Genomic DNA, 26735 nt, shown 5'->3' with positions numbered 1-26735 from the left:
TTAGATAGAAATATACCAATTAATTTGCACTCATAAAGGTTGTGGGAAAGGAATATTTGTAAAGTAAATGTGAATGTAAATGCATGCACCTCCTCTCATAAATAAATAAAAGCTTTTGCGGAGAGCAGCTTTTTACAAAAGCAGGATTAGTATCTGCTTGATTGATGCTGAATTTCAGAGTCCACAGGGAAACTCTGCAGCAACTTTGGATAGTGGGGCACAGCCACAAAGATTGGTGCAGTTTATCATGAAAGGTAAGGACTAATCATCTGCTGCAGATGCTACAATGGTTGACCCTGTATTTTGATTCATCATCTTCATCGTGACGTAGTATGCTAGAAGCGGCTAGGATATGGCAATTATTTATTTATTTATTTTTCTTTTTGGAAACTAATAAGGCAATTATTTCCAATGCTGGATAATGCAAATATATATGGTCACAAAAGGGTAGAGAATTTTATTTTTTAAAAATGGAAATTAGTTATAGACTCGCTCCATATCAAACTTCAATGATCAGAATTGTCTATTTTGTAAGTCTCAATTCATATATCATCCTTGCAAAGATTCAATTCAATCCGAAATTATTTGTCTATTTAATTATCACGATAAAATTTTATTGTTTCTTATAAAACAAAGTGTTCGTCAATTTCTTTAAACTCTCTCAAATATTTTCGATTTGACTAATATGAGGAATGAGGATCCTCTCCGTATCCTCTTTGTGAGGATCCCGGGAATCCTCTAATCGTGTCCATTCATCGTACATCGTGCGATTATAAATCATTTTATATTTTATATTTAAAATTGAATACACATAGTATCTAACAAAAAATGGCCTACGATTTATGACAAACAGGCACAATTAAAGGATCCGAAAAGGATCCTCACCAAAAGGATCCTCCTCATTCATCTATGATGTGCAACTTGAAAAAATAAACACTACAGCACATAAAATTCAACATTTGGATTAAAGTAATCTGTTTGTAAATTATTTTTCTTTTTGTTATTCCTCTTGTAATTGTCCTATAAAGTGAGCGGAAAATATGATAAGTGCACAGACATATCAGCACTCTTGTTAAAATCGAAGATAATAGAGGATATTGACTTACTGCCCAATTGTGAGAGCTCCTAATGAAATTAGGGAGAGGTGTTACCGTATAACATTTCCTCGCTGGCGATCTTACAAAACCGCTAGTAACAAAGAAGAAAAAACCAAGTTTCGAAACCGAAATAGCACTTGTCAATTAAAAACAATCCACCTGGTCACCACGCTCTGAGCTTCATTTCCCATCATTTGTTTGCACAAATATTATATCGATCGAGTTAGGATTGGGAGACAACTATTTTTTGACATTTATTTTAAGAAACTTTAACGAAAAGCTCCTATTACTGTTCATTTTAATGAAAAATCATATTTTTACAATAAAAAATCAATCTTAGTACTATTCATTTTACCTTTTATTTTGTTCTTGTCGTTAAAACTTGAAGTTTTCAAACTATTTTCATTAGTTTTTCTTTTATTTTAGAGGCCTCCACTTCGTAGCCTTTTTTTAAGGATTCGCATTGGTGGAATTATATCTTATCTGGATCTCTTAATTGGGGATTCTGAAGATCAATTAATAACAAATGTTCATCTAACATCGTGCAATCACAGTTTTTTTATTTTTTTATTTATATTTTTCATACAAAATAAGGCTGTTTACTGTTGAAAATATAAAAAGAATTCAATTATGGCCGCACGATCTTTGATAAACAGTTGGTATATTGATCTCTGGGATCGCCAGTGAGGAGATCCGAAGAGGATCTAATTCCTGCATTGGTTATGTTTCAATTCATTATTTATACATCATTCTTACAAACAATTAAATAACTCCTAAACAATTAAGACATTTACTTTTAGTGAAAAAAAATAGACGAGTACAGTTTTGTATATAAACAGTGAAATTACTATCATTTAATCCAATAATCATAAGGTTTCAAATTTTTAATAGACTTGATCTTTAAGAGAATACCTAAAAGATGAATAGTTTAAATTGTTAAAATACATTACAAAGTGATTCTATAAAACATGTGTCTCGGAACCTAATCCTTTTTTTTTTTTTTTTTTTTTTAACTAAATAATGATTTCACCTATGTATAATTTCCTGTTTTGTTTTTTCGAGGCCATTCGAGTTTGGGGCCCTGTGCGTGGAGTCCAACTGCTCACTGAGTAACACAGATAGATTATAACTCATGGTAAACATGCCGACAAGATTTTGACCAATACGAACACGATTTTGACGAACCCAAACACGTCCATTGCTAAAATTTCAATAGACAATGAAGGGTTGGAATTTGTGATGAAAATTTGTCGACCAAAAACCTGAGGAAGGACATCTTTATAAGTGAGTCTATCTCAAGCCGCGCATCAAGCGCATAAACTTGTGAGGGAAATTTGTCGTACCAATCAAGCAGTGCAGAGACCTGCTCGGTTTGGTCTTATTCATGAACGTATTTGGGATGTTAACGCCTTTCGAGGATTTTACTGTCTCTTCCGTGAGCGAACTTTGTAATGACTTTTCCTAATATATACCATCTATCGTTTCCTTAAAAAAAATTAAAAAATAAAAGTGAGTCCATCTCACTTGTTGTTAAATAAGAAATAAGAACTGATAAGACTGTTTACTGGAAACAGTTGTAACCCTTTTGAAAGGATAAGATTGAATTCAAACAGTCATAACTGTTGGTTTAAGCCATTACAAACTATGGCTCTAGTATTAGTAACATAATGATCAATTTACAATGTTATCTCCCTATTTTTTCACTGAGATACACACATCAATTCGCTGAGAATCCAAGTTTAAGTGCAGGAACTTGAATTAGAAGTAAATGTCTAAGAACTACCACACATCAATTAGCCGCCAAGAATCCAAGTCTAAGTGCAAGAACTTGGATTAGAAGTAAATGTCCAAGAACTACCACACATGTGTGGGAACGTTTGATATAAGCCATTATAAATATAGTTGTAGTATCAGAAATGTAATCATCAATTTCCAATGTTCCCTTCCTATTCTTTCATTGAGAAACACACATCAATTCGCTAAGAATCCAAGTTCTAATGCAAGAACTTGGATTAGATAGTTGAATCCAAGAACTTGGATTAGACAATTGTAGCCTACAAGATAGACGTCCAAGAACTGTCATATATGTGTAGGGATGTATTTCTGCATTAGGAGATTGTTGGTGCAAGCCTTTATCTTTGGAAAACCAGGTTAGTAATATTATTGTGACTCTAGTTACAACTTATGTTTAATTTTCATATTTGTGATTAAGTTATATATAGTTCAATTTGATTTCTATATAAAGTGTGTAATTGTTACACACACACACACACACACACACACACACACACACACACATATATATATATAATATCATATGTATTTGGTTGGTTTTAACACTATTTCGTAATATTTTCAAATAGGATTATCTTGTGTGTCAAGAATTAACACCCCTAAATTGCAGGTCTAACTTAGAAAAGTACTTTAATTATTTTTGGATCAATCACTTGGAGAAGTATTAGAATGAAAAAAATAATAGTAGAAATGCTTTTACGAGTCTTTTCGACCTCCGTAAATTGCCATAGCGAATGTATTTTAGTAACTAACAAAGAAAATGTCTTTTATATTTCATAAAATTAGGGGTGTAATTACTAATTAGTGGATAAGACAATGATAATGCACATCTCACATTTGATCTGTTGCAAATATTCCAATTAGGACACAAACACATGCATGTGGTAAAAGAATGGGAGTTTTCTACACAAAATTAAATAAAAAAAGAAAACAATTTTTATTTTTCTTTTTTTATTTAAATTTTAAAAGGAGAAGGAAAGAGACAGGAAACATAGTCGTTCGACTCGTTCCCTTGACAGCTTTGAGACGAAACGTTGTGAAGAAAAAGAAAACTTAACCTGTTCGACATCTTCCGGTCAATACCGCCAATGCATTTTATACAAATATATAACAGCTGACATACGTTCCTTAAGCTCCTCTGGGTGGATCTGGTCAGAATCGAACACGCATTTATAAGGTTTTCACACGAGGAGCCTTTGAATTTTTGCATTCCCGGCTGCCATTTGGAAGCCATTTGGAAATTTCTTCAATTTCAGGCTTTTTCTTCAAGTGAAATCAAGGTGAATATTGAATTCTTACAGCTCCATATGAGCTATTTCTGGTCTGTTTCTTTCTGGGTTTTAAATTTTATTTGATTTGGTTCAATATTTTGGCAGCTTCGAGGAAGAAAAATTCTGGGTTTTCTATTGAATATCTTCCTATACTATTCAGAGTTCAAATTCTGATGAGAAGATATTTGGTGGGTAGGTGAAAATTTGCTTGCATTTGCTGGAAGTTGGGATATCATAGGTGTTCTCTTGAGGAAAATCGACTTGGGCCGGTGCCAAATCGCGGAAGTTTGAAACTTCGTGTGAGTTTTGCGTGATGAATGTGTTCTAGGGTTTTGGTTATTAGAGGTTTACGGATTGATGAAATGAGAAAGATATTAAACGTTTTCGGCAACAAATAGGTCTTATGAAGACAGGCTGCTTCATTGCTTTGGTTATTCTGCTATGTGCTTCAGCATCAACGAGCTCAGAGGAGAGCAGGACCACAGAGGAAGTTTTTCTCAGTCAACTGGTTGATCCAGCAACTGGAAAGATTGATGGGGACATGGTAACACACTATATAACTTGTTTTTTGTTTGTTTCAGCTTGATAACTTATCCTATGAGTGTGTTGTTTCTAGTTTCACATAGATTAATCCTATATATGATAAATTTGTTCATATGAGTGATTCCGTCATTCGCTTTAAATTTCTATAGAACGTCTTATGTATGGATTACTCTAGTAGAGAGCATCATATCATATTTGGGGATCGAAAAGTAGATTTGAAAGTTACTTAAAAAGTCTAAGCTTTTGAGTACGTGGAAGTACGTTTGGAGCTTATGAAATGTTTAAGGCACAAAGCTAATTTTACTAAAATATATCTTGATTATGTTAAGCCAGTGAAGAATGTTTGGGCGTAACTTATTTCGAAACCAGAAGTAGTATTTGACATAACCAGTGTCTTGGTAATTTTAACGAACTTTTATATTTATTGCAGATAAACAAGGCCTTAGCAGAAAACAACTTTTATTAAAAAGATACTTTGATGTGTTTGAGCTTCACTTTCACCAAGGCCTTCACCAATGAAATTTTTATTCTTCATTAACTCTCTAATATGCTCGTTTTTCCGAAAGTTGACATTAAAACTTATGAAATTCTGTGGCCTGCAGGCACAGCTATTATGGATAAGTTGCAAGGTTGATTTGTTCCGTTTGACGGAAGCTTTTGAACATCTTGACTTGTGGTTAACAGAGGAAATATATAGTGGCACAGATGAAATTATTTCAAAAACACGGTTATTGGGAAAAGAAAAGTTTCAAAAACTTATTAATGTCCTGCATCCTGAGGTGAAACGAACTCTATCAGATTGTTTAAGAAAGCATAATCTCCTATTCGGTGTCTCTGGAGAAGAGGGTGACTCTAAGATTTGGTCTGTCAAGTATATCAAGTCCCTGTTTCCCATACCTTATGTTCCAAGAAGAAATTTGGCTGATGTACCTTCTCCAGCCCCTGCACCAAGATCTTCTCCTGGTGTAGCACCTTCCACTTCTCAAAGTCCTAGTCCTACGCCTGCACGCCGTTCTCCACAAGGATCATTTTTTCCTTCCATTCCCAGAAATTCGGGTCCTCAAGCTTCAGGGCCAGCTTCTGGCTCAAATATACAGGAACATAAAGGACAAGATGAACGTAAAAAAATTGTTACTGCTGTTGTTATAACTGCATCAGTGACATTTATTGTTGCAGCAGTGCTCTTTTTATGCTGTACTAAAATATGTAGAAATGGGAAAAAGGATAGACAAAATGATGACAGGCCCCTTCTTAGCCTGAGTCTAACTGATTCTGCTGGTATAATTCTGAAATATCTTGTTTTTGTTATCTGCAGTTGTTTGGAGCCCTTACATTTTGACATTTCTTTGAAATTTGTTTATGTTTCAGGTTCTTCATACAATTCTTATGCTATGGGAAGTTCAATGAAAGAAGAGAAGCTTGACCATCAATCATTAGGTAATAACTCAAGTCATCTCAGGAAGGCCTAATCTTTAATAGCATTTTTGCATTGAGTCTCATGTTCTCAATGCTTCACTAAATGAAACTGCAGAATTAGGATCCCCTGAAGGTGCTTCCAAGTTTGACGTATCCTACAATATCAATGGACTAGTACCACCTCCTCCCGGAATGTCTCTTCTGAAGCCTCCGCCTGGCAGAGCAAATCCTCTCCCACCTGAACCACCTTCTTCATTTAAGCCACCTCCTAGCAGGGCTAGTCCTCCTCCACCGCCTGTCCCACCTCTCACTTTAAACCCCCCAGGGAGTGCAGGCCCTCGGCCCCCACCTCCTCCAGCAACTCCTGGCCCTCGGCCCCCACCGCCTCCAGCACCTCCTGGCCCACGCCCCCCACCACCTCCAAAGAGCGGCGTTCCTCCTCCTCGGCCACCTCCAGCAATGGCTATTGGTTCAAAGGTAGCTCGACCTCCACCTCTTGCACCAAAACAGCCATCGGATGCTGGATCAGAGGTTGATGGTGATGCTCCTAAAACCAAGCTGAAGCCCTTTTTTTGGGATAAGGTTCTAGCAAACCCTGATCATTCAATGGTTTGGCATCAGATTAAATCAGGATCATTCCAGTAAGTTGCAATTTTTTTACCTTTTTTTCTTTGTGACCCATGAGTCATTAGATGTTATAAGCCTCTGAAAACAATGTGATTCTTAAACAGATTTGATGAAAATATGATTGAAACTCTCTTTGGGTACAACGCTGCTGATAAAAACAAAAATGAACGCAAGAAAGAGTCTTCATCGCAAGATCCTATGCCACAGTTTATTCAAATTATTAATCCCAAAAAGGCACAAAATCTATCAATTCTTTTGCGGGCATTGAATGTGACCATAGAAGAAGTCTGTGATGCAATTCGTGAAGGTAACTTTTCTCCTTTCTTTCCATGGCATTAAATAATATGCAAGTATTGTCCTTTCCTCATTTTCCAGTATGTCGAGATGAAATGTACTAGAAGGGATATATGATTTTCCTAGAGGGAAACCTGCAAATTAGCCATTTTATGAGGTTTGACTTATGTCAGTTCCAAGTGGCAGATGCACTTAGGGATATTGTTACTCTGCAAATTCTTGGTGAAACATTTTCTTTGAGGAGTTACTTGTCCACTTATCTGCACAGTTTTTTATTTGAGACAAAATTTCTTCTTTTCGTAGAAGAATAATTTGTACAGAAAACTAAAACAAAAGATGATAATGAACCTAGTGTTTGTGGAGGGGCAAGTGCGTTTGTTATTTTTCTGGATAGGGTGGTTAGAATGATATAGGAGAAGTTTTGAAGATTAAGGGAAGTGAAGGGCTTGTGGGAAAATGTTTGTTGTTAGGATTTGATATGTTTTGATTTCTTGATATACCTTTCTTCCACATTTACGCAGCTTGGAAGGCAGCAATCTTTAATGTAGGTGTGATTAATTGTTTTGCTGTTGTATTATCTTCAAATTTTTATGGTGGATTTTAGCAGCCGGTAGACTAGAGATTCTGCACATCTTGATGTGTAGATAGTTTGGTCACTCTGCTTCTTATTGTTAAGCTTTTTATAACCATTTCTCCCTGAACTGTTTTCCTGCAATCAAATTGGTCATGGAAATGCATCAATATGCCTTTCAAACTCGGGGGTTATGCATCAATGTACCCCATGGCGTCTGATCATTAGTTTTTCTGTTAAAAATTGTCGTGCAGCAAGCACTTGATGTAATTTCAGGGGTAGAAATAGAATGGTAGACCCTCAATTGAAGATTTACAAAAGAACTATCTGCCTCTTTTTCACCCTCCTCTCTATCACCCGTTCTCGCCTCTTGCTCCTCCCCCTCACACACAGTCAATGTACTCTAACGTGCTAAACAAACATTACAAAACAACCTATTTGAACCAATTAACCAGGTAATCAAATACTGTAGACTAAGAATGACATAAACTACCCAAAATGCTTACCTGCTATAAGACTTCAAATTATTGTTTTTGAAAACCATAAGTGAAAATGCCCTCAATATTTGGTCATCTGCTTCGCATGTGATTGAATTGAACAGAAATTGAACAATCAGAAGTCTGGAGCCACATTGATGCATGGTAATAGAGATTGAAAGTTCGGGGACCACTTTGATTACGGGAACATCTTCTCAAATTCTTGAGGGAACATCTTGTTTGACTAATAGAATAACATATAAAGAATTCTTACTAAAAACTGTTTCTATAATGACCCATTAACATGTGTTTACTTTTCTTAATTGGATCAGGGAATGAGCTTCCCTCAGAATTCTTACAAACTCTTTTGAAGATGGCACCAACACAAGAAGAAGAACTAAAGCTTAGAATGTTCAATGGTCCACTTTCTCAACTTGGGCCTGCTGAGCGGTTCCTAAAAGCATTGATTGACATCCCATTTGCTTTTAAGCGATTGGAAGCACTACTTTTTATGTGCACTCTTCAGGAGGAGGCCACCCACCTTAAAGAGTCTTTCGCGACCTTAGAGGTACTGTATATATGAACTGCATCACTTATATGATTTTGCGTGTCATAGCTCACCTACCCATGCTTTAGTTTTCTTACATTAACTTCTATTGTTCAGAAAGTGTTAAAAAGAAAGAACTAATATAGTTACCTAAACTATGTTTATACAACCATAATAAACATAGAACACAGTGCAGATCTATGTTAAGCTAGCATCCTATGTTCTCTACCCTACACAAAGACATATCGTTGATTAAGGAGAAAACACACCCCTAGTTTGCAAACCTGAACCAATAAAGAGCCAAGAGCCAAATGCCAATGGCAAAAGAAAAATGTACAGTTGAAATAGCATGAAAAGGTCTGATGTAACCAGGGGACAAATGATGCCATGATTGCAAAGTACGCACGGGATTGGTTGCTACTATGCACATACGTTGAGAACTTAGTAGTGGCAGACCTGTGGTCGCTTTTATTTCTGGTGGGGTTTGGACCCCAACTCTTGCGTATTACTTCATCTAGAAGCCTTCAATTATACATGTCCCATGACTGCTCTTTCTCCTTAATGAGATTGCTGAAGAGATTGGAAAATGTTGGCAGATATTTTCTACATTATGCTTATGATTTTCAAAGTTCACGTCACTTCTGTGATGACTAGTTTATTCAGAATTCAATTTTATATTGCTAATGATATTCAAATGTTGAAGCAGAGGACAATAGCATATCAAAACTATGTGTTAGATAGCTTTTTTAAGGCGAAACGATAGCATATCTATTAGATAGCTTCATCTTAGTCATGTCAGCAAAGCTGAAGGCTCAAATGGCCCAGACCATACTGTCCTTGGGAGTTGGACATTAGATATGTGATCTATCTGCATCTAGAGGAGATTCCTGAAGATAATCTGGCATGAGGATATGTACAAATGTACTTGTACGACATTTATAAAAATGTCTATCAGTTCCTATTAAAACGGGGCACAGTTTTTTGTTGTTGTAACCTATCATTTTTTGTTTCCCTACCAGTATTTTTTGGTCTATATATCGAAACATTGCACTAAAAATATCTAAATTATATGGCACCTCATTTCTACGGCAGGTTGCTTGTAAGGAACTAAGAAGCAGCCGGCTTTTCCTCAAGCTTTTGGAAGCTGTTCTTAAAACTGGCAATCGCATGAATGACGGAACATTTCGTGGTGGAGCACAAGCTTTCAAACTTGACACACTCTTGAAATTGTTAGATGTAAAAGGAATAGATGGCAAGACAACGCTTTTGCACTTTGTTGTTCAGGAAATAATCCGCTCTGAGGGTGTCAGAGCTGCTCGTACAGCAAAAGAGAGCAGGAGTTTCTCTAGCATCAAAACAGATGATCTCCTTGAGGACACTTCCAATGAAACAGAAGAACTTTATCGCAGTCTCGGTCTTGATAAAGTTTCAGGTTTAAGCAATGAACTTGAGAATGTCAGAAAAGCATCTGTTTTAGATGCTGAAAGCTTAACAGGAACTGTTGCCAAACTTGGTCATGCACTGATAAAAACCCGGGACTTCCTGAACACGAACATGAAAGATTCAGGGGAAGATAGTGAATTCCATGAAACACTGAAGAGTTTCGTGCAGAATGCTGAGGTTGATATCGTGGGTCTTGTTGAAGAAGAAAAGAGAATCATGGCTCTGGTGAAGAGCACTGGTGACTACTTCCATGGGAATTCAGGGAAAGATGAGGGCTTACGATTGTTTGTTATTGTGCGAGATTTTTTAATAATCGTAGATAAGGTTTGCAAAGAGGTAAAATTGGCACCAAAAAAGTCAACAAAAGTTCAGAAAAAGGAGACACCTTCCTCTGATCCCCACCAGCCTTCTACAACATCATCTGCCTCTGATCTTCGGCTGCCTCCTCCGCCTGATCTCCATAAGCGGCTTTTCCCGGCAATCCAAGATCGACGAATGGATAACTCTAGCTCAGATGATGAAAGTTAATTGATTTTACTTGGAGAAGGTATGTTCTAACCTAGTTGAAGAAAGATAATCTCTCGTATATTTTATAGAAGTTCAATCCATGTGTGTGCGTGCGTAATTTAATTAGAAAAAAAGCAAGTCAAGGATATTTATCTTGATTACCAAATAAGAAATTATTTTCTTGGCGTGTACTCAGGTGAACATCTCTGTAGAATCTCAACAACGACATGCCCTTTTGGTTCGTCTGAGGATGTTATCCGTAGGCAGTGATCACATAAGGATTCGTGAAAAGGGAGATAAGAGTTGAGCCTGTGGCATATACTCTTCTCTTCAAGGTGGAATTTCACTGGATTGAATCTATGCTCGCTTTCGAAGGTACCTCGGGTGATGTTTAACCCCAACTTATGGCTGGCCGTGTACATCAATGACTCACCACTGATCAGGCGGACGACAAGACTAGCGTCGCACAACGCCAGTACCATACCGAACTGGCTGAACTGTGGCTGCTCATCCTCCTTTCAAAGGGCTAACAATTTCTTGATTGACTAGCTATTGGACCTAACATCGCAATAGTAGAGTGACCTTCCTTGTAATTTGGTGTCCTGTGGAGAATGAACTTATGACAAAACAATGTTATTGCCCTCAGACAGCCGGATGTCCGCAGCAGCGATTTAGACTCGGTGATTTTTTTTCCTATTTCTTTGTTCTTCTCACCTATGATTATTTGTTTATTACTTTTGTTCATAATTTTGACCTTTGGGGAGTGAAAAAGGTGTAGCAAGGTAGTTTTGTGTTCAATAGAATTGTTTTAACTTGCTGTCGGGAGTTTCTTGTTTCATATTAAACAAAGAACAATGTTACGGGCATGAGAGGCTTCTGTGGCGATAAAGAAGTTAAAAAAAATTGCTGCTGGGCTCTTCTCATTTTCTTATTCTTTCTCATTCTCATTTAAAAAACAAAAATGAGACAATTGTAGCAATAGTCCATCAATTAAAAATTCATGATCATTGGTCCTTTAACGTATCATAACGTGTAGTTATGATTCTTTTCGTCAACTCCATCAGAATTTCGTCAAAAGACTTATGTTGGAATGACCATTTCTACAATTAGGTTAAAGTTGAGGAACCATTGCTCCAATTGGGTTAAAGTTGAAAGATCATTTCTCTCGTTAGGTTAAAGTTGAGGGATCATTGTTACAATTTTTTTTTCATTTGATTTTCTATATTTGCCCCTTGATCAGCCTCATATACACATGTGACTCATTTTGGCTGATGTAACGAAGTTGAAGAAAATGATCATAACTACATGTTTTGAAGAGTTAAGGGACGAATGATCATGAATTTTTAATTGAGTAACCATTACTCTAATTGAGTTAATGTTGATGGACCATTACTGCAATTTTCTTTTAAAAAATTAAAAAAAAAAACATCCCTGCTATTTTGTCACCCACTTTGTCTAAAAAATACCCTCAACATGACAGTGTTATCCAGTGACCCCAACCTGACCTCTCTGAATTCCAGAATCCGGTCCGATTACCTCTTCCCTGCCCCCTTCTCCAGACCCCAAAAGAAAAGCATTCCCATTCCTCCTCCCTTTTTCCAATTCTTTGCGGCCTTCCTTTCCTGGATCCCACATCGAAATCAGCTCCTCCTCCATTTCGTTTTTCAATTTAAAGAAAAATAATAATAATAATTTCACTATTACAAAAGTTTTAAATGATTATATATAAGGAAAAATAATGAAAAATGTTTGAAAACTTTATATTTTAATGATAAGGACAAAATAAAAGGTAAAGTGAATAGTACCAGGATTGACTTTTTAGTATAAAAATATGGTTTTTCATTAAAGTAAACAGTACTAAAAGTTTTTCATTAAAGTTCCTTTTATATATATGAATAAACTAGAAGAATTAAATGAACAGAAAATGAAGAAAAGATTAATCTAGGAGGGTAAATTTGTTACTAAATATTTTACTAAAATGTGGGCGAATAATAAAAAACATATTGAGTGAAAAGTGAAACCTCAATTTTGTCCATTACTATTGAGAGGAAAAATAAATAAATAAATAACAAGAAAAACACATCTGAACACACACCCAGCAGCCGTAGGCGCCCCCCACCCCGCCTCCCCCCCCCCCCCCCCCCCCCAAAACACCCCACAAACAAGAACCACCGCTTACTCCTCCTTAGTTGTAATCACTAATTCTTAAACCCTAGGGTTTTAGTCTGCGTGTTCCAAAGTCCAATTCTCTATTTATGGCGCGTTTACAAAACAGGAATGAGGTACGTGGAATCATAATTGCATTCCTTCAAATGCATTCATGTTGTATATAGAGAATGAAAACAAAGATGGGGTCCATCCAAAATGGGAATTCAATTCCGGATTTGTTCGGAATCCGATTACCAAGATATAGGTGGTAATTGAATTCCGGAAGAAAGGGTCCATCAGTAATCAAACTTTTCTTCCTAAAGTGCCCTTGTACTTCTTTTTATATCCCAATACACCTTTGCGGCTCCAACACTCTTGCTCCTTTCTCAGTGGACTCCTTGCAACTTCTTCTCTAATTTCTCTTCGTTCTGCGATTTGGGACTGGAGCTTTCAAAGTCCATCTTCCTCCTTGCCTTCAGTCATCTGTTGTTTATCCCAAACCCGATTCATGTCCCTATTCTTATAAATTCTCATTTCGATTCTTCGATCTGCCGAGTCCATGGTTAAAAACTCATTCACTGCCTCAACTAGGAAACTCAAAATTGGGGTAAAAAAAATTAAGGTTGGGACATGGAGGGAGGGAGCATGAAAGGTTCTTCGCAAACGTGGGATGGGTTGGTAGCAGAGAAAGATTAGAAAGGGGTAGGTCGGCAGTACGTCAGCAGCAGAGAACGATGGGGAAATTTTAGAAAATGGGTAGGTCGGGAAAGACGGGGAAGAGAGGGAGAGACGGGGGGTCACAAAAAAAATTAGAAAAATGAAAGAATGAGAAGAAGAGTTTCTGGAAAATTGAAGTTGCAGAGTTTCTAAAAGATTTTTGAAAGCGTGAATGAGAAGAAGAAGAAATACTAAAGAATAAAAAAAAATGAAAGATAAAAATTTTAAAATAATTAGCATAGAAAATAGATTAGTTAAACTAGGGGAATTTTAGCAATCACATCAGTTCAGTTTTCATTCTGATTCAAGTGAATTAGTATTTTATATAGATTAATATCATTCTTACTCCGATTTTAAATAGTTTTAGTAAATAACTTCAACAATAATTTGATTCTGATTCCATCTCATTTCAATTCCTCTTTAATTCAATTCCTCTAAATCTGATTACGGATTAATAAACGTGCCCTTAGGGTTTTGATTCCATTCGGCGAGACGAGAATCCTCTCTTGAGCTCAGAATGAGGATCCTCCTGATCACGAAATTTGGACTGTTCAATTTTAATCCATCGACTCAATATAGAAGGTCCTCTGAAAAGTTATAATAATTACAATCGTTGAATTAAAATTGAACTGCTCGAATTTCGTGAAGAGAAGGATTCAGCATATGGAGAGGATCCTCTTAACCATTCGGCGGAACAGTAAGGAGAGCTTTGGAATTCCATTCCGATGCTCAGGAATCCCAACTTTTCATCGTCAAAGGTTTTGCTCGCTTTTAATTTTTATTAATGTTATTCATCTTTCCAATTGTTCAACTTTCACTTGCTAATTGCTACTCAGATTTCAGGGTTTCAATTCAATTATTGTAGGAATAGACGTGTAAAGATTTGAGCTTTTGGAACTTACCCAAGAATTAATTTCCCTAATTGTTCGACATTGTGATTTATCAAATTTGTTCGAGATGGTTATGTATATTTGGTGTATCTGCAATTCCGCAGCTTAACAAAAAAAAGAAAAAAATCAGTTTTTGTGATACCTTCGCAGTTAATTTGTGGCGGTTGCTTTGAACTATTCAGCATGTCGTCCTTAAGGAATGCTGTTAGCCGACGGGCTCACAAGGAACGAGCTCAACCGTGAGTGACCACATTCCGTTCGCTGGTAGACTTTCGGATAATGTTGTTTTGCTTCAGATGATGGGATTAATGTTTTTGTGTTTTGGGTCCAAATTTTTTATAGGGAATCGATGAAAAAATTTGGGCTTCTTGAAAGCGTGCGGAGGAGACTTTACGGGTAAATTTATGATGGCTATGTTGCTTGTCTCCTTGGATTTCATTATCTACTAATAGCCTGGTAGTTTAACTTCCGGATATGGTATACGTCTCTCATCTGTCTTTTCACCCAACAGAGACTCAAGGAGAAAGCATTCTTCAGAAACCCAGATGAGTTCAACTTCAAGATGACCAAGACACGAACTGTTAATGGAGTCCATAAATTAGAGTAATTTAAAACTCTACTTTACTCTTCTATATCGTTTTCCTTTTTCACACTTGCTACTCAAATGGTATAGCTCACTACAGGAGTCGGGCAAACAAGTACACTCCAGAAGAGCTCCTGCTTGTGAAGAACCAAGATATTGGATACATATTTCAGAAAGTGCAGAGTGAGAAAAAGGTTATAAATAAGTACATCATGAAGCTATGGGCTACCGAGCGGTTTTTCTATTATCCCCGGAGGTTGCGTGTTTCCATTGTTCTAATTGATTTTGTTATGTGTATTTTCTTATATTCATTGAATTTGTTTTGTCATCAGTAGGCACAAGTATGTAGAGTGATTTGTTAACCCCTTTTTCGAAGCAAACACACAACACAAACACGAACACGAACATATATATGGTGTACATGAACCCCAACGTTCATATGCACACATACATTACACACATTGAAAAGGAACTGCAACAAATGGGAAGATGTATACATAAAACTTGTGTGTTTCTCCTGATCCTGTTTTGGACTTATATGGAATGCTTTTCATCCTGTTTACTTGAGTATATTTACAAAAAAAAAATTATGGCCCCGAAAAAGGGGACATAGAAATACCATGATACTACAAGTGTGTTATTACAAATCTGCAAACTGCTTCCTTTCAGGCCCATGTACTTGTAGTAATTCTGATTCTGTTGAAAGTAGATCCTCATGGCTTCGACTGGGGACACTAGGCTAATTTCTTAGTGTTGTTAATTGTTTCTTGGGAAGACATTATTATTCAATTCTTCACATGGGGTATGATCTATAATGTTATTAAATTCATGTTCTTAACTTCTCATCATTTATGTTCCCTTTGCCAAATATTTTATCTTGTTTTGCACATTTTTAGAAATAAGTTTTATCGTGTTAATTATTTTTTTGGCAGGAAGGAGGCTAGAGAAATTCAATCACGTCCAAAAAGTGGGAAAATGCCGGTTTCTGAGGACATTCCTGATCATATAAAAAGGTACAAACAAAAGTTTCAGTGATAGGGGACATACTGAGGAGTTGAATTTATACTGGAAGTTTAATTTAATTTTTTTTTTTATTTCATCAATATTAGTATCAATTATGCATTTCTATGCATCGCATTATCGTAGAAACAAATTCCCATCAATTTTGCTCATAAGATCTTGGCATGTTTTGCTATCTAAGAATAATTGTGCTGTGATTGGTTTGCACTTTTGCATAGTTGCATTCTAAAAGCAATAAGATTACTTTGTGATACAAATCCATCAACCATGAAGTGAATAGGACTGGATTGTTTCGTAATAGAGGAAAGGTTTTAAGCAAAACTAGTCTCTCAAGACCAAAGGCTGCGATTTGGCTTTTATACTGTAATGTGATTGTGATTTGTGAATATGTCAACTGACCTAAAAGAGCATAAACAAATCTTAATGGTTACAAGTATATGGCAAAAAAAAAAAAAAAAATCACAATAAATAAAAAATTATCTTGTAAAAGTTGTTCTGTATGCTAAATTATTAACCTGTTTGATAAACAGCTCTTTGCTGCCATGCGAACCAATGCTTGCATCTTCCTTCTTGTCTCTATTGTCAGCAAGGATTCTTGTAGCCCGATATTGTTGTTTTGTTTGTCTTATATTGTTGTATTCAATGTGCAGGAAAACAGCTGGTTCCTGCAGAGAGCTTGAAGGAAGGAGGAAGAGAGTCAATGAGTTGGAGAAAATCTATATGGACATGGCAATGCAGAAGGAATTACAGGTAGTGACATCTACATTTGTTTGGTTAGTTCTGGGTTTTTTGTTGTCCATGGAAAGTTTTGAAAACAATTCCATCTAAATTAACAGAAAAGGGGTAAAAACCGCAGAGTATGTGAAGATGAGATTGTCTCCCCAACATCCAACGCTGTATGCAAGTGGTGGGCAGAGCGGAAGCGTTAAAAGGTATGTGTTGATCCATTATTAATTTATTAGCCTTGTTTATCAGTTAAAACATTGTGTACTCCTCTGTGCAATGGAAATCACGCACTTAACTCGACATGTTTCTGTGATTTTGCAAGGAATGAGGCTGCTATAGATACCTAGGACCCCGGAAAAAAGTCTGGACCTGATGTACCATGACTTTCCATGTAACGGAAGTTTTGATCTACATATGAACATGTCACAAGTGATATAGTCAGATATATATTTGCTCGCTTTTAGGGAAGAAGCAACTGCGTTTTTTTTTTTTTTTTGTCTCTGGTAGTCCGACCCTAGCGGGATTTATAACAAACTGACATTCTTGTCATTTATTAATATCATCAGTAAGTATTAAGCTCTTCAATGCGTGCAACTTGGTAGACAACTCTGGTTTTACTTTTTGTTAGGTTATGTGGTGGTGCAATTCGACTGCCCCATCTCCGACCAAATACTTTTCAAGAGAATATATGTGATGTGTGTAAGGCCTGATTTGGTATTGCTGTGTTTTGAAAAAAAAAAAACTGATTTTGATGTGTTGTGAGAATAATCTCATTTTTGCTGCTTCACGTTTTCAGCTATTTTTCATCAAAAACTGTGAAAATAAGTTGCTTTTAAGTGTTTGCCAAACATCTTTTTTAGTTTAGCTTCTTTTTCTTATACCCGCTTTTTATAAAAGCACCTTAGTACCAAACCAGTACTGCACAAACAAGGATGCAACAATTTGGAGGAAGAAAAGAGAAATATATTGTTTGCTAAAAAGCAATAATATTCATCCGATACGATTCAGAAGAGAGATTAATTTGTCGGAAAGATTAATGGGGACGAAGAAGTTGCCGGCAGCAGCTAAGAAGCGACCGACGGAGAAGCAGCTCAAAACTGTTTTCTGTTGCCCCTTCTGCTACCAAGGCAGCTGCGTTGAGTGTTCTATTGACATGAACAACTCAATTGGTGTGGTGGTTCTGTTCCGTTTGCCTTGCAAGTTACGACACAACCACCACATCGTTGACTAAACCCATCGACGTTTACAAGGAGTGCCTTGACAAACACGGCCGCACTCTTGATCAATGATATTGCTCATTGCTCACTGCTTGATGCTCTTAGCCTCAGGAAGCTGATCAATAGAATTCTTCATGTCCAAGTCTTTCTCCTTCTTGACTTGTAATTTCTGACTTTCAATAGTTTGTTTATGGATACATTAGGGTTTATATTTGGAATAATCCATCTTAGAATTCTTCCTTCTCCCTTTTGTTTAATTTCTCGTTCATGTTGCATGCTCGTCTTGCACGTTCATAAAACGGTCAACCTGAACACGACCCATTATAAATGAGTGAGCGTCCTCTTGACGCGCTCACAAAACACAAATTGCCATTTGTGTCCATCGCCATAACTTTATAAAAATATGTTTATAACGGTTTCACGATCATGGAAAGTGCAACCAATTTCCGGTAAACAAATTTCAGTTTCATAATTGCTAGCAAATATTTGACTATTAGATTTGATTCAACGGTCTTCAATCACTCAATTCAATTCAAACTGGTAAATCAAATTCAACGGTCAAATGTGCCACCAAGTGCTTGTAAGCGTTAACAAAAATGGTGTGAACAGAAGAGTGAAAGTTGTGAAACCATACAGCACAAGAACCATATGATTTAAAGCACTGTCATTAAGTATGTAAACCCACAAAGAACACATCCAAAAAGAAAGAAGCAAAAGAAGTTCCCACAATATCTTCTATCTGTTAAGGAGCTAGAAGAAGACAATTATATACACAAACATTACTAACCTACAACCCTAACTTTAAAACCTGACTCGATTTCCAGACACAAGAGAACCAATTACCTAATTTAACCTACCAGACAGCTAAATCTGAGATGGAACACATTAATCCCGCAACGATTGTCATTTCAGTCATCATCACCACCGACGTTCTTGGATGAGGCACCGGTCTTCTTTGGGAGCAGAAGGTTGTGAATGTTGGGCATCACACCACCATTTGCAATTGTCACATCACCAAGAAGCTTGCTGAGCTCCTCATCATTGCGCACAGCGAGCTGAATGTGGCGAGGTACAATGCGAGTCTTCTTGTTGTCTCTTGCAGCATTACCAGCCAATTCCAGAACCTGTAAAATTGACCAAATTAAAACAACATTAGAATCAAAACCCTAATTTGAAAAAAGAAAATCAACTCAGTACCATAACTTCAGCAAAGAAAAGATCACAATTTTGAAAGTCAGACAAACACTAACTTAATTAACAACTAAATTGGAAGGGAAAGCACATTGAGGGAACAAATTCTAATTCAAATCCCCACGATAATCCACCAATCTATTTAGATCACAGTAATCCGATAACCGTATCCTCACGAAAAATTAATAAAATAAATAACCAACAAAAAGAACCCTAATTTTTAAAAATTGAACAATGCCTCAACAATATCGACCTCCGGATCATAATTCAAAGATTAACAGATGACAATTCGATTAACTTAAGCTCAAAGCCCCCTACTTTCATACGAAAAATGAAATAAAACCAAATTAATTCAGCCACCAATAAAATAAATGAATAAAATTATTATGAAAAATATATTAATTAATTCAAGAAAAGAAAAAACATGGATCCAGGATCCTAACATTGATTTATCAGAAGCAGATGAAGAACAAATCATCAAAATTTCACATTTTCTCATGTTCTATGTGTAATTCCTGCACAGAAAAGCTAAATCGAAACAAAATATTTCCCAATTCGAAACCCTAACCCTAGATTCAGAAAAAGGGGAGAAGAAACACACACGCAGATGCAAATAAAGAGGAATAACAAGATCGAGAAAGAGAGGTTATACCTCAGCGGCAAGGTATTCAAGGACAGCGGCGAGGTAGACCGGAGCTCCGGCACCGACACGTTCGGCGTACTTTCCTGCTTTCAGGAAACGAGCAATACGACCGACAGGGAATTGCAAACCGGCCTTGCTGGACCGCGATGTGGCCTTCTTAGCGGCTCCGGATCCCAAAGCTTTGCCACGACCCGCCATTGATGGACCTCCAAGAACAATTTGAGAGAGAGAGAGAGAGAGAGGAGAGGACAAATAGAAGAGACGCGATCGAGAGAAACAGAGAGTTTGGTGGTACGGAGGAGGACTGCGACGGTTTTCAGGTATTTATAGGGGTTGGGATTTGAATATGAGCCAATAGGTTGAAGTTTGCGGATCGTGAACGAAAGCCGTCGATTAGATAGCTATTGCACGGAGAGGATTCGTTGAGTGAGAGGTTTCAAACATTCTGTTCTGGTTACATTTGTTGAAGTGACGAAACTAGCCTTGTCTTCAACAATTCTAAGGAAAGAGCCAATTCTCATAATTGTTTAATACCTAGAGTGTTCTTTGGAATTGACCTTGAACAATTCACTAGCATATTGTGCCCATAAAGGATTGTCAATTTAAAATGTACAAAATTTCGACATGCTCAGTATTTGTAGTTCTACGAGCATATGCTATTATGCTCTATCACGAATCAACTATCTATAATTACAATCCCACCACGGGACCCCAAAGACCCAAAATCTTAGTTTTGATTTATTTAAGTAATATCCAATATTGCCACTTAATACTACCGTTTTGTAGTATTCATCTTCACTTGTAAGTGAGAGATCTTAGGTTCAATTCTCGTCAAAGGTGAATTTGAATCACATTATTGCTGGCCCATTGTAAGGCTAAACTCACCTCCTCTCCCTTAGTGTAAATAATATCATTTGTTAAAAAAAAAAAGGTAATATCCAATATTAAAATAATTAAAGGTATAGATGGTTCAAAGCCCACTACTGTGTAATTATGAAATAGACACCACTACCGTATAACGCGAGTTAGATTTAATACGTGTTATGGTACTAGCTTTATGAATTGGTCGTTAGGTAAATACTAATGAGCCCTAAAACTCGATTTTCAAAAGTTTTTTTATACTAGCATTCATGTTTACTTAAAAAGTTGATAAAAATGTGTTATTGTTGTCAATTTTTTTTTGGTTATGTCCAGACTTGTCCGCCACACTTAGTAATAGATATTTTTTGTTATTTATTTTAGGTGATTTGTGTAATTTTAGCAATTTATTCATCTCATGAAATTAAAATGTAGACTATTCAAATCTCCTTCCAATTCCTACCTCAACAGAAGCTAATGTGAGGTATTTATGGAGATATAATTTAACCACATCTAGTACGAATAGATCACGCATACTAGAATCTCAAGATGACGGTTTTATTTTTGAACTCGTGAGCAAACCATCTTCTCCACCTCGATTGGTCTAGCATAAATGTCCATCATGATGTATTTCCAACACATGAGTCTCTTTCTCACCTCTCTGCCAATTGGGCTTAAGCAGGTTGGGCATAGATCTTCGGAGGTCCCTTGGGTGTTTCCTCTGCTATAGCATGCCAATTGCCAATGGGGAGAGTGAATGTGGAGTACAAGGGGTGGTACACCACTAATAAGGCAGAAAACTCAAAAGGGATGACTGGGTACACCTCTTGTCGATATGACTGGGTAGCCCTTCACCAGTTTTAGTTTGCTTGGGTTCGTCATATTTGTGTTAAGATATTTAGTCATTTGTTTTTCAATAAATTCCTATTTGTTAGGAAGCCTGTTGCTTTTACCTATTCCTTAGGAGAATCTCAGATTATTAGGAGTTGTTAGTCGTGGGATTAAATGTTGCTTTATTTTCTAGCTTTCAGTTATTTGCATTTGTACTTAATTAGACTTCAAGTCAATGAATCAGTATCGCATTCCCTTTTACTCATTTTGCAGCAAACTCAATTTTTAGTTTTACAACAATTGGTATCAGAACTCCCCACTGAGGTCAGATTTGAAAAAACAACAGCTTTCATTCTTGCCGCAACAACATATTCAATGGCTTTTGAAAACAACTTTGTGCAACCTGTGATTCCACGCTTTGATGGTCACTATGATCATTTGAGTATGTTGATGGAAAATTTTATGCGATCCAAGAAGTACTGGACTCTCGTGGAAACCGGCATCGCTGAGCCTGCTAGTGAGATTGTTTTGACAGAAGCATAAAGAAAGACGTTGGAGGATTAGAGATTGAAGGATTTGAAGACAAAGAATTATTTGTTTCAAGCAATAGATCGTGCCATTCTTTCAACCATCCTCAAGAAGGACAATACTAAAGACATCTAGGATTCGATGAAGAAGAAGTACCAAGGCACTGCACGGGTGAAACGTGCACAACTCCAAGCTATTCGCAAAGAGTTTGAAATTCTTCACATGAAGGAAGGAGAGTTAATTAATGATTTTTGCAAGAACACTATTGATTGCGAACAAGATGCGCATTCATGGCAAAAATTTGGAAGATATTGCAGTCATTGAGAAAATCCTTCGCTCAATGACACACAAATTTGACTATGTGGTGTGCTCCATTAAAGGATTGAATGACATTGATAGTCTTTCGATTGATGTGTTGCAAAGCTCATTGTTAGTTCATGAGTAGATGATGACTAACTATGTTTGTGGAGGAGCAAGCCTTGAAGGTCATTACTCATGAAGGAACTACTTCTCCAGGAAGAGGTAGAGGAAGTGAGGGATTTTGAGGAAGAGGCAGAGGTAGAGGACGCCAACTTTCTTACAATCAATGAGCACAATTTGACAATGAGAGTGTGGAATGTTATCACTGTCATAAGCTTGGCCACTATCAGTATGAATACCCTGACAAATAGAAGGAAACCAAGGTAAATTTCGCTGAGACTGAAGGAGAAATGCTCTTGATGGCTTACATCAACAAGAAGGAGAATTCATCAGGTGATACTTGGTATTTAGATTCGGGTTGCAGCAATCACATGTGTGGAAACAAGTCTTTGTTCTTTAATTTGGATGAAACATTCAAAGAAACTGTGAAGCTTGGGAACAACTCCTGCATTTCTGTCATGGGGAAAGGGGATATCAAATTCCATATGAAAAACAACATTGTGCAAACAATTTATAGTGTGTTTTATATCCCAGAATTGAAAAGCAATCTCATCAGTATGGCCCAACTGCAAGAGAGGGGTTATATCATCATCATTCAACAAAACCGATGTCAAATTCATCATCTATAGAATGCCTAATAGCAGAAACAAAAATGATAGCCAATCGTATGTTCCCTTTGCACATTCAATATGATGCTCACAAGTGTGTCTCAACAAGAGTGAAAGATCCAACATGGATGTGGCATCTTCGTTATGGTCATTTTTAAAGGCTTGAAAACCCTACATGAGAAGAACATGGTGGAAGGACTGCCTAAGATTAATTGTCCCACAGAAATCTGTGAAGATTGTATTGTTAGTAAACAACATTGTGATCCTTTCCAGCAAGGAAAAGCATGGAGAGCTGAGCAAATCCTACAGTTGGTTCATTCAGACATTTGTGGACCAATCAATCCAACATCGAATGGAAACAAAAGGTATTTCATTACCTTCATTGATGATTATAGTCGAAAAACATGGGTTTCTTGCAAGAGAAATTTGAAACTTTTATTGTTTTTAAAAGCTTTAAGGCTCGAGTTGAAAAAGAATCTGGCAAGTGTATTCAGACCCTTCGTACATATCGTGGTGGTGAATTTAACTCACATAACTTTGCAAGTTTTTGTGAATTGCATGGAATACGGAGGCAACTTACTGCTGCATAATCACCACAGCACAACAACATGGCAAAAAGAAAGAATCAGACGATTATGAACATAGTGCAAAGCATGTTGGTAAAAAAAAGTATTCCGAAGACTTTCTGGCCAGAAGCAGTCAATTGGAGAGTTCAAGTACTCAACCGAAGCCCTACCCTTGCTGTAAAAAACATAACACCACAAGAAGCTTGGAGTGAAGCCAGGCCATCAGTTGACTACTTCAAAATATTCGAGTGTACATCGTATGCACATGTTCTAGACGAAAAGAGAACAAAGCTTGACAATAAAAATGTGTGAAGTGTGTCTTTATTGGGGTTAGTGAGGAATCCAAGGTGTATAGGTTATATAGTCCCATTACCAAGAAAATAATCATTAGTCGAGATGTTTTGTTTGATAAAGAAAGTACATGGGATTGGAGCACCAACGAACAACAACAAATTTTAATTGATTTTGAGGAAGTTGGTGGGGAAATTGAACAGCCACTGCAACCTCCTCTTGAAAGTCAGGGGCCTGAATCACAATTGCAGCTTCCTGGTCGTTCTCTTGGAGAAGTTCCACCAAGTTCCTCAGAAAGTGTTTCAATTCCAAATGAAGATCAAGCATCTAACTCAGAACCACAACGACAAAGGAAAAGACCATCTTGGATGATAGATTATGTGAATGGAGATGAATTATCTGATGAGGATACTACTGCTCATTTCGCTTTATTTGCAGGCTCCGATCCTATATCATTTACAGAAGCAATGAAAAAAGAAAAGTGGAAAAAGCCATAGATGCAGAGATTCAAGCTATGGAGAAGAATGAAACTTGGGAGCTAACCAATCTTCCTGAAGGGCAGAAAACCGTTAGTGTAAAGTGGGTTTATAGGATGAAGCTGAATCAAAAGGGAGAAATTGACAAGTTCAAAGCAAGGCTGGTTGTGAAAGGCTACAATCAAGAGCATGGAGTTGATTATCAAGAGGTGTTTGCTCCTATTGCAAGACAGGATACAATTTGGCTGGTGATTTCATTAATAGCACAAAACTCATGGCCCGTTTTCCAACTTGATGTGAAATCGGCCTTCCTTGATGGTGAACTACTTGAGCAAGTCTACATTGAGCAGCCTCCTGGTTATGTGATAAAAGGTGACGAACATAAGGTTTATAGACTGAAGAAGGCTTTATATGGACTGAAATAGGCACCTCGAGCTAGTTACAATTGTATAGAAGCATACTTTGAAGAGGCAGGTTTCAATAAATGTCCATATGAGCACACTCTATTCATCTAGTCTGGAGAATGAGGTAAAATCCTGATAGTTTGCTTATATGTTGATGATCTTATTTTCACGGGCAATGATGAGGCTATGTTCGTTGATTTTAAGAATTCTATGATGGCTGAATTTGACATGATTGATCTGGGAAAGATGAAATATTTTCTTGGTATAGAAGTAATACAAATAGCTACTAGATTTTTTATTGGGCAAAATAAATATGCTCAGGAGGTTTCGGAGAGGTTTCATATGGAGAATTGTAATGCAATTAGGACTCCAATTGAACCGGGGTTGAAGCTCACAAGTGATCTTGATGGAGAGTGAGTGTTAATATTACTTACTTCAAACAAATTGTTGGAAGTTTAATGTACTTGACAGCCACCCGGCCTGATATTATGTATGTAGTGTGTTTGATTAGCAGGTATATGGAAAGACCAACGAAGCTACATCTCAGAGCTGCTAAAGAGCGTTTCGTTACTTGAAGGGAACAACAGATTTCAGTATTTTCTACAAGAAAAATGGAGGATCTATTTTGACTGGTTTCACTGACAGCGATTATGCTAGTGATTTGGATGATAGGCGAAGTACATCTGGCCATGTGTTTATGTTGGGTTCAGGTGCCATATCATGGGCATCAAAGAAGCAATAGGTTGTTACTTTGTCCACAACTAAAGCAGAGTTCACAGCTGCAACAACTTCTGCATGTCAAGCAATTTGGTTGAGAAGGATTCTTGAAGTGTTACATTTTTATCAACATGGGCTTACTGTGATTCATTGTGATAATAGTTCAATTATCAAACTCTCCAGGAATCCAGTTTTACATGGAAGAAGTAAACATATAGATGTGATGTATCATTTTCTTTGTGATCTTACAACTGAAAAAACCATTGATTTGGTTTATTGTCGAAGTGAAGACCAAGCTGTAGATATCCTGACCAAAACTCTAAAGCTGGAAGCATTTGAGAAACTGCGTGGATTACTTGGAGTTTGTTCAAGTTCTTTTTTAAACTGATTGCGTAGATGGCATTCAGTTTAAGGGAGGGTGTTAAGATATTTAGTCGTTTGTCTTTCAATAAATTCCTATTTGTTAGGAAGTCTGTTGCTTTTACCTATTCCTTAGGAGAATCCCAGATTATTAGCAGTTGTTAGTTTCCGTTATTTGCATTTGTATTTAATTAGACTTCAAGTCAATGAATCAGTATTGCATTCCCTTTTACTCATTCTGCAGCAAACTCAGTTTTTAGTTTTACAACAATTTGTTCATTCTGAAAGTGTAAACAATCAATGGAATGTGATCGTTGTGGTACTTCTCCACACCGTAATTTTCAAACACCATTCTTGTCACAGTTCGATCTAGTTCTGCCAGCACTTTTGCATAAAGGCCAGCACTCTCACTGGCCAGCCAACAAAGAACAAACTGTATATTAGGAGTGTAAATTGAAGTAAATGATCAATATATGTTTGTGTGTGTGTATATGTTGGGGAAATGCAGCAGAAATTATTATATCTTATACATACCGAAATTGATCGTTTCCATTGGGCCAAAAAAGACGTGTGAATTATTGAATATTTTGAGGGTTTGTGCCGTTAAAAATCCCCGTAGGATTATTGGCCAGAACTGGAACATGCAGCATAAAAAGGCTTTTCAGGAAAATAGTTAGAGGGATCAAACAAGGCGCCAAATGTAGAGAAGAAGGTGTTGGCAAGTTCCTTTAGAACTTTGTTGGGTAGGATTGCCGCGAAACAGCCGAGCTCTTGGGTAGGATTGCTCCAACGTATAATTTATATAGAACAAAAACTTCAAATTTTCTTTTATGATACCTATCAGCGAATGATTAGGAATAAAATATTACTAATGAGAAACTTGCATTCGAAGACCTTGGTATTTAATTAATTAATACATCGTACAGCTGTGCAAGTTATTAATTAACAATTTGTC

At 36.9% G+C, this 26735-nt stretch overlaps 3 protein-coding genes across 11 annotated transcripts; 2 read left to right on the top strand and 1 right to left on the bottom strand.

Moving 5' to 3' along the window:
- The first annotated feature begins 3697 nt into the window (after window positions 1–3697).
- On the top strand, window positions 3698–11401 carry LOC137716253 (formin-like protein 5). 4 transcript variants are annotated; one of them, XM_088690786.1, is made up of 10 exons: window positions 3883–4171; window positions 4359–4461; window positions 4561–4706; window positions 5308–5983; window positions 6074–6142; window positions 6237–6762; window positions 6853–7055; window positions 8422–8657; window positions 9729–10626; window positions 10783–11401. In XM_088690786.1, the coding sequence occupies exons 3-9, from the start codon at window positions 4566–4568 to the stop codon at window positions 10605–10607; spliced, it is 2730 nt and encodes a 909-aa protein (XP_088546912.1). In that variant the 5' UTR covers window positions 3883–4171; window positions 4359–4461; window positions 4561–4565; the 3' UTR covers window positions 10608–10626; window positions 10783–11401. The 4 variants fall into 4 exon arrangements, with proteins under 4 accessions (XP_068311781.2, XP_088546911.1, XP_088546912.1 ...); XM_088690784.1 differs by having other exon boundaries at window positions 4032–4171; window positions 4268–4461; XM_068455680.2 differs by having other exon boundaries at window positions 3698–4171; window positions 4268–4706.
- Window positions 11402–14082: 2681 nt separating this feature from the next.
- On the top strand, window positions 14083–17255 carry LOC137716283 (putative U3 small nucleolar RNA-associated protein 11). 6 transcript variants are annotated; one of them, XM_088690780.1, is made up of 9 exons: window positions 14083–14209; window positions 14492–14580; window positions 14684–14737; window positions 14853–14944; window positions 15025–15180; window positions 15857–15937; window positions 16595–16694; window positions 16781–16876; window positions 16993–17255. In XM_088690780.1, the coding sequence occupies exons 4-8, from the start codon at window positions 14904–14906 to the stop codon at window positions 16871–16873; spliced, it is 471 nt and encodes a 156-aa protein (XP_088546906.1). In that variant the 5' UTR covers window positions 14083–14209; window positions 14492–14580; window positions 14684–14737; window positions 14853–14903; the 3' UTR covers window positions 16874–16876; window positions 16993–17255. The 6 variants fall into 6 exon arrangements, 5 of the variants coding, with proteins under 5 accessions (XP_088546906.1, XP_088546907.1, XP_068311815.2 ...); XM_088690781.1 differs by having other exon boundaries at window positions 14492–14605; XM_068455714.2 differs by having other exon boundaries at window positions 14103–14209; window positions 14524–14580.
- Window positions 17256–18501: 1246 nt separating this feature from the next.
- Window positions 18502–20031, bottom strand: LOC137715251 (histone H2A.6). The gene is made up of 2 exons (XM_068454506.2): window positions 19731–20031; window positions 18502–19011 (listed from the first exon to the last, which is right to left on the bottom strand). Exons 1-2 carry the CDS (start codon window positions 19917–19919, stop codon window positions 18796–18798), a joined length of 405 nt encoding a protein of 134 aa, XP_068310607.1. The 5' UTR covers window positions 19920–20031; the 3' UTR covers window positions 18502–18795.
- Between the last annotated feature and the right edge of the window lie 6704 nt (window positions 20032–26735).

Source organism: Pyrus communis, chromosome 3 (genome assembly GCF_041283825.1).
Source record: "Pyrus communis isolate YQ-2024b chromosome 3, ASM4128382v1, whole genome shotgun sequence".
NCBI lineage: Eukaryota > Viridiplantae > Streptophyta > Magnoliopsida > Rosales > Rosaceae > Pyrus > Pyrus communis.
This window is presented reverse-complemented; position numbering and strand designations above follow the sequence as displayed.

Bases quoted from the DNA above. Each gene is read 5' to 3' on its own strand.
- LOC137715251 (XM_068454506.2), bottom strand. From the start codon at position 19,919: ATGGCGGGTCGTGGCAAAGCTTTGGGATCCGGAGCCGCTAAGAAGGCC. The intron at 19,012-19,730 runs GTATAACCTCTC...TCAATTTTACAG, and splicing joins TTGAATACCTTGCCGCTGAG to GTTCTGGAATTGGCTGGTAA.
- LOC137716283 (XM_088690780.1), top strand. From the start codon at position 14,904: ATGACCAAGACACGAACTGTTAATGGAGTCCATAAATTAGA. The intron at 14,945-15,024 runs GTAATTTAAAAC...AGCTCACTACAG, and splicing joins AATGGAGTCCATAAATTAGA to GAGTCGGGCAAACAAGTACA. The intron at 15,938-16,594 runs GTACAAACAAAA...TTCAATGTGCAG, and splicing joins ATTCCTGATCATATAAAAAG to GAAAACAGCTGGTTCCTGCA.
- LOC137716253 (XM_068455680.2), top strand. From the start codon at position 4,566: ATGAAGACAGGCTGCTTCATTGCTTTGGTTATTCTGCTATGTGCTTCA. The intron at 5,984-6,073 runs GTATAATTCTGA...TTTATGTTTCAG, and splicing joins GAGTCTAACTGATTCTGCTG to GTTCTTCATACAATTCTTAT. The intron at 6,143-6,236 runs GTAATAACTCAA...ATGAAACTGCAG, and splicing joins GCTTGACCATCAATCATTAG to AATTAGGATCCCCTGAAGGT.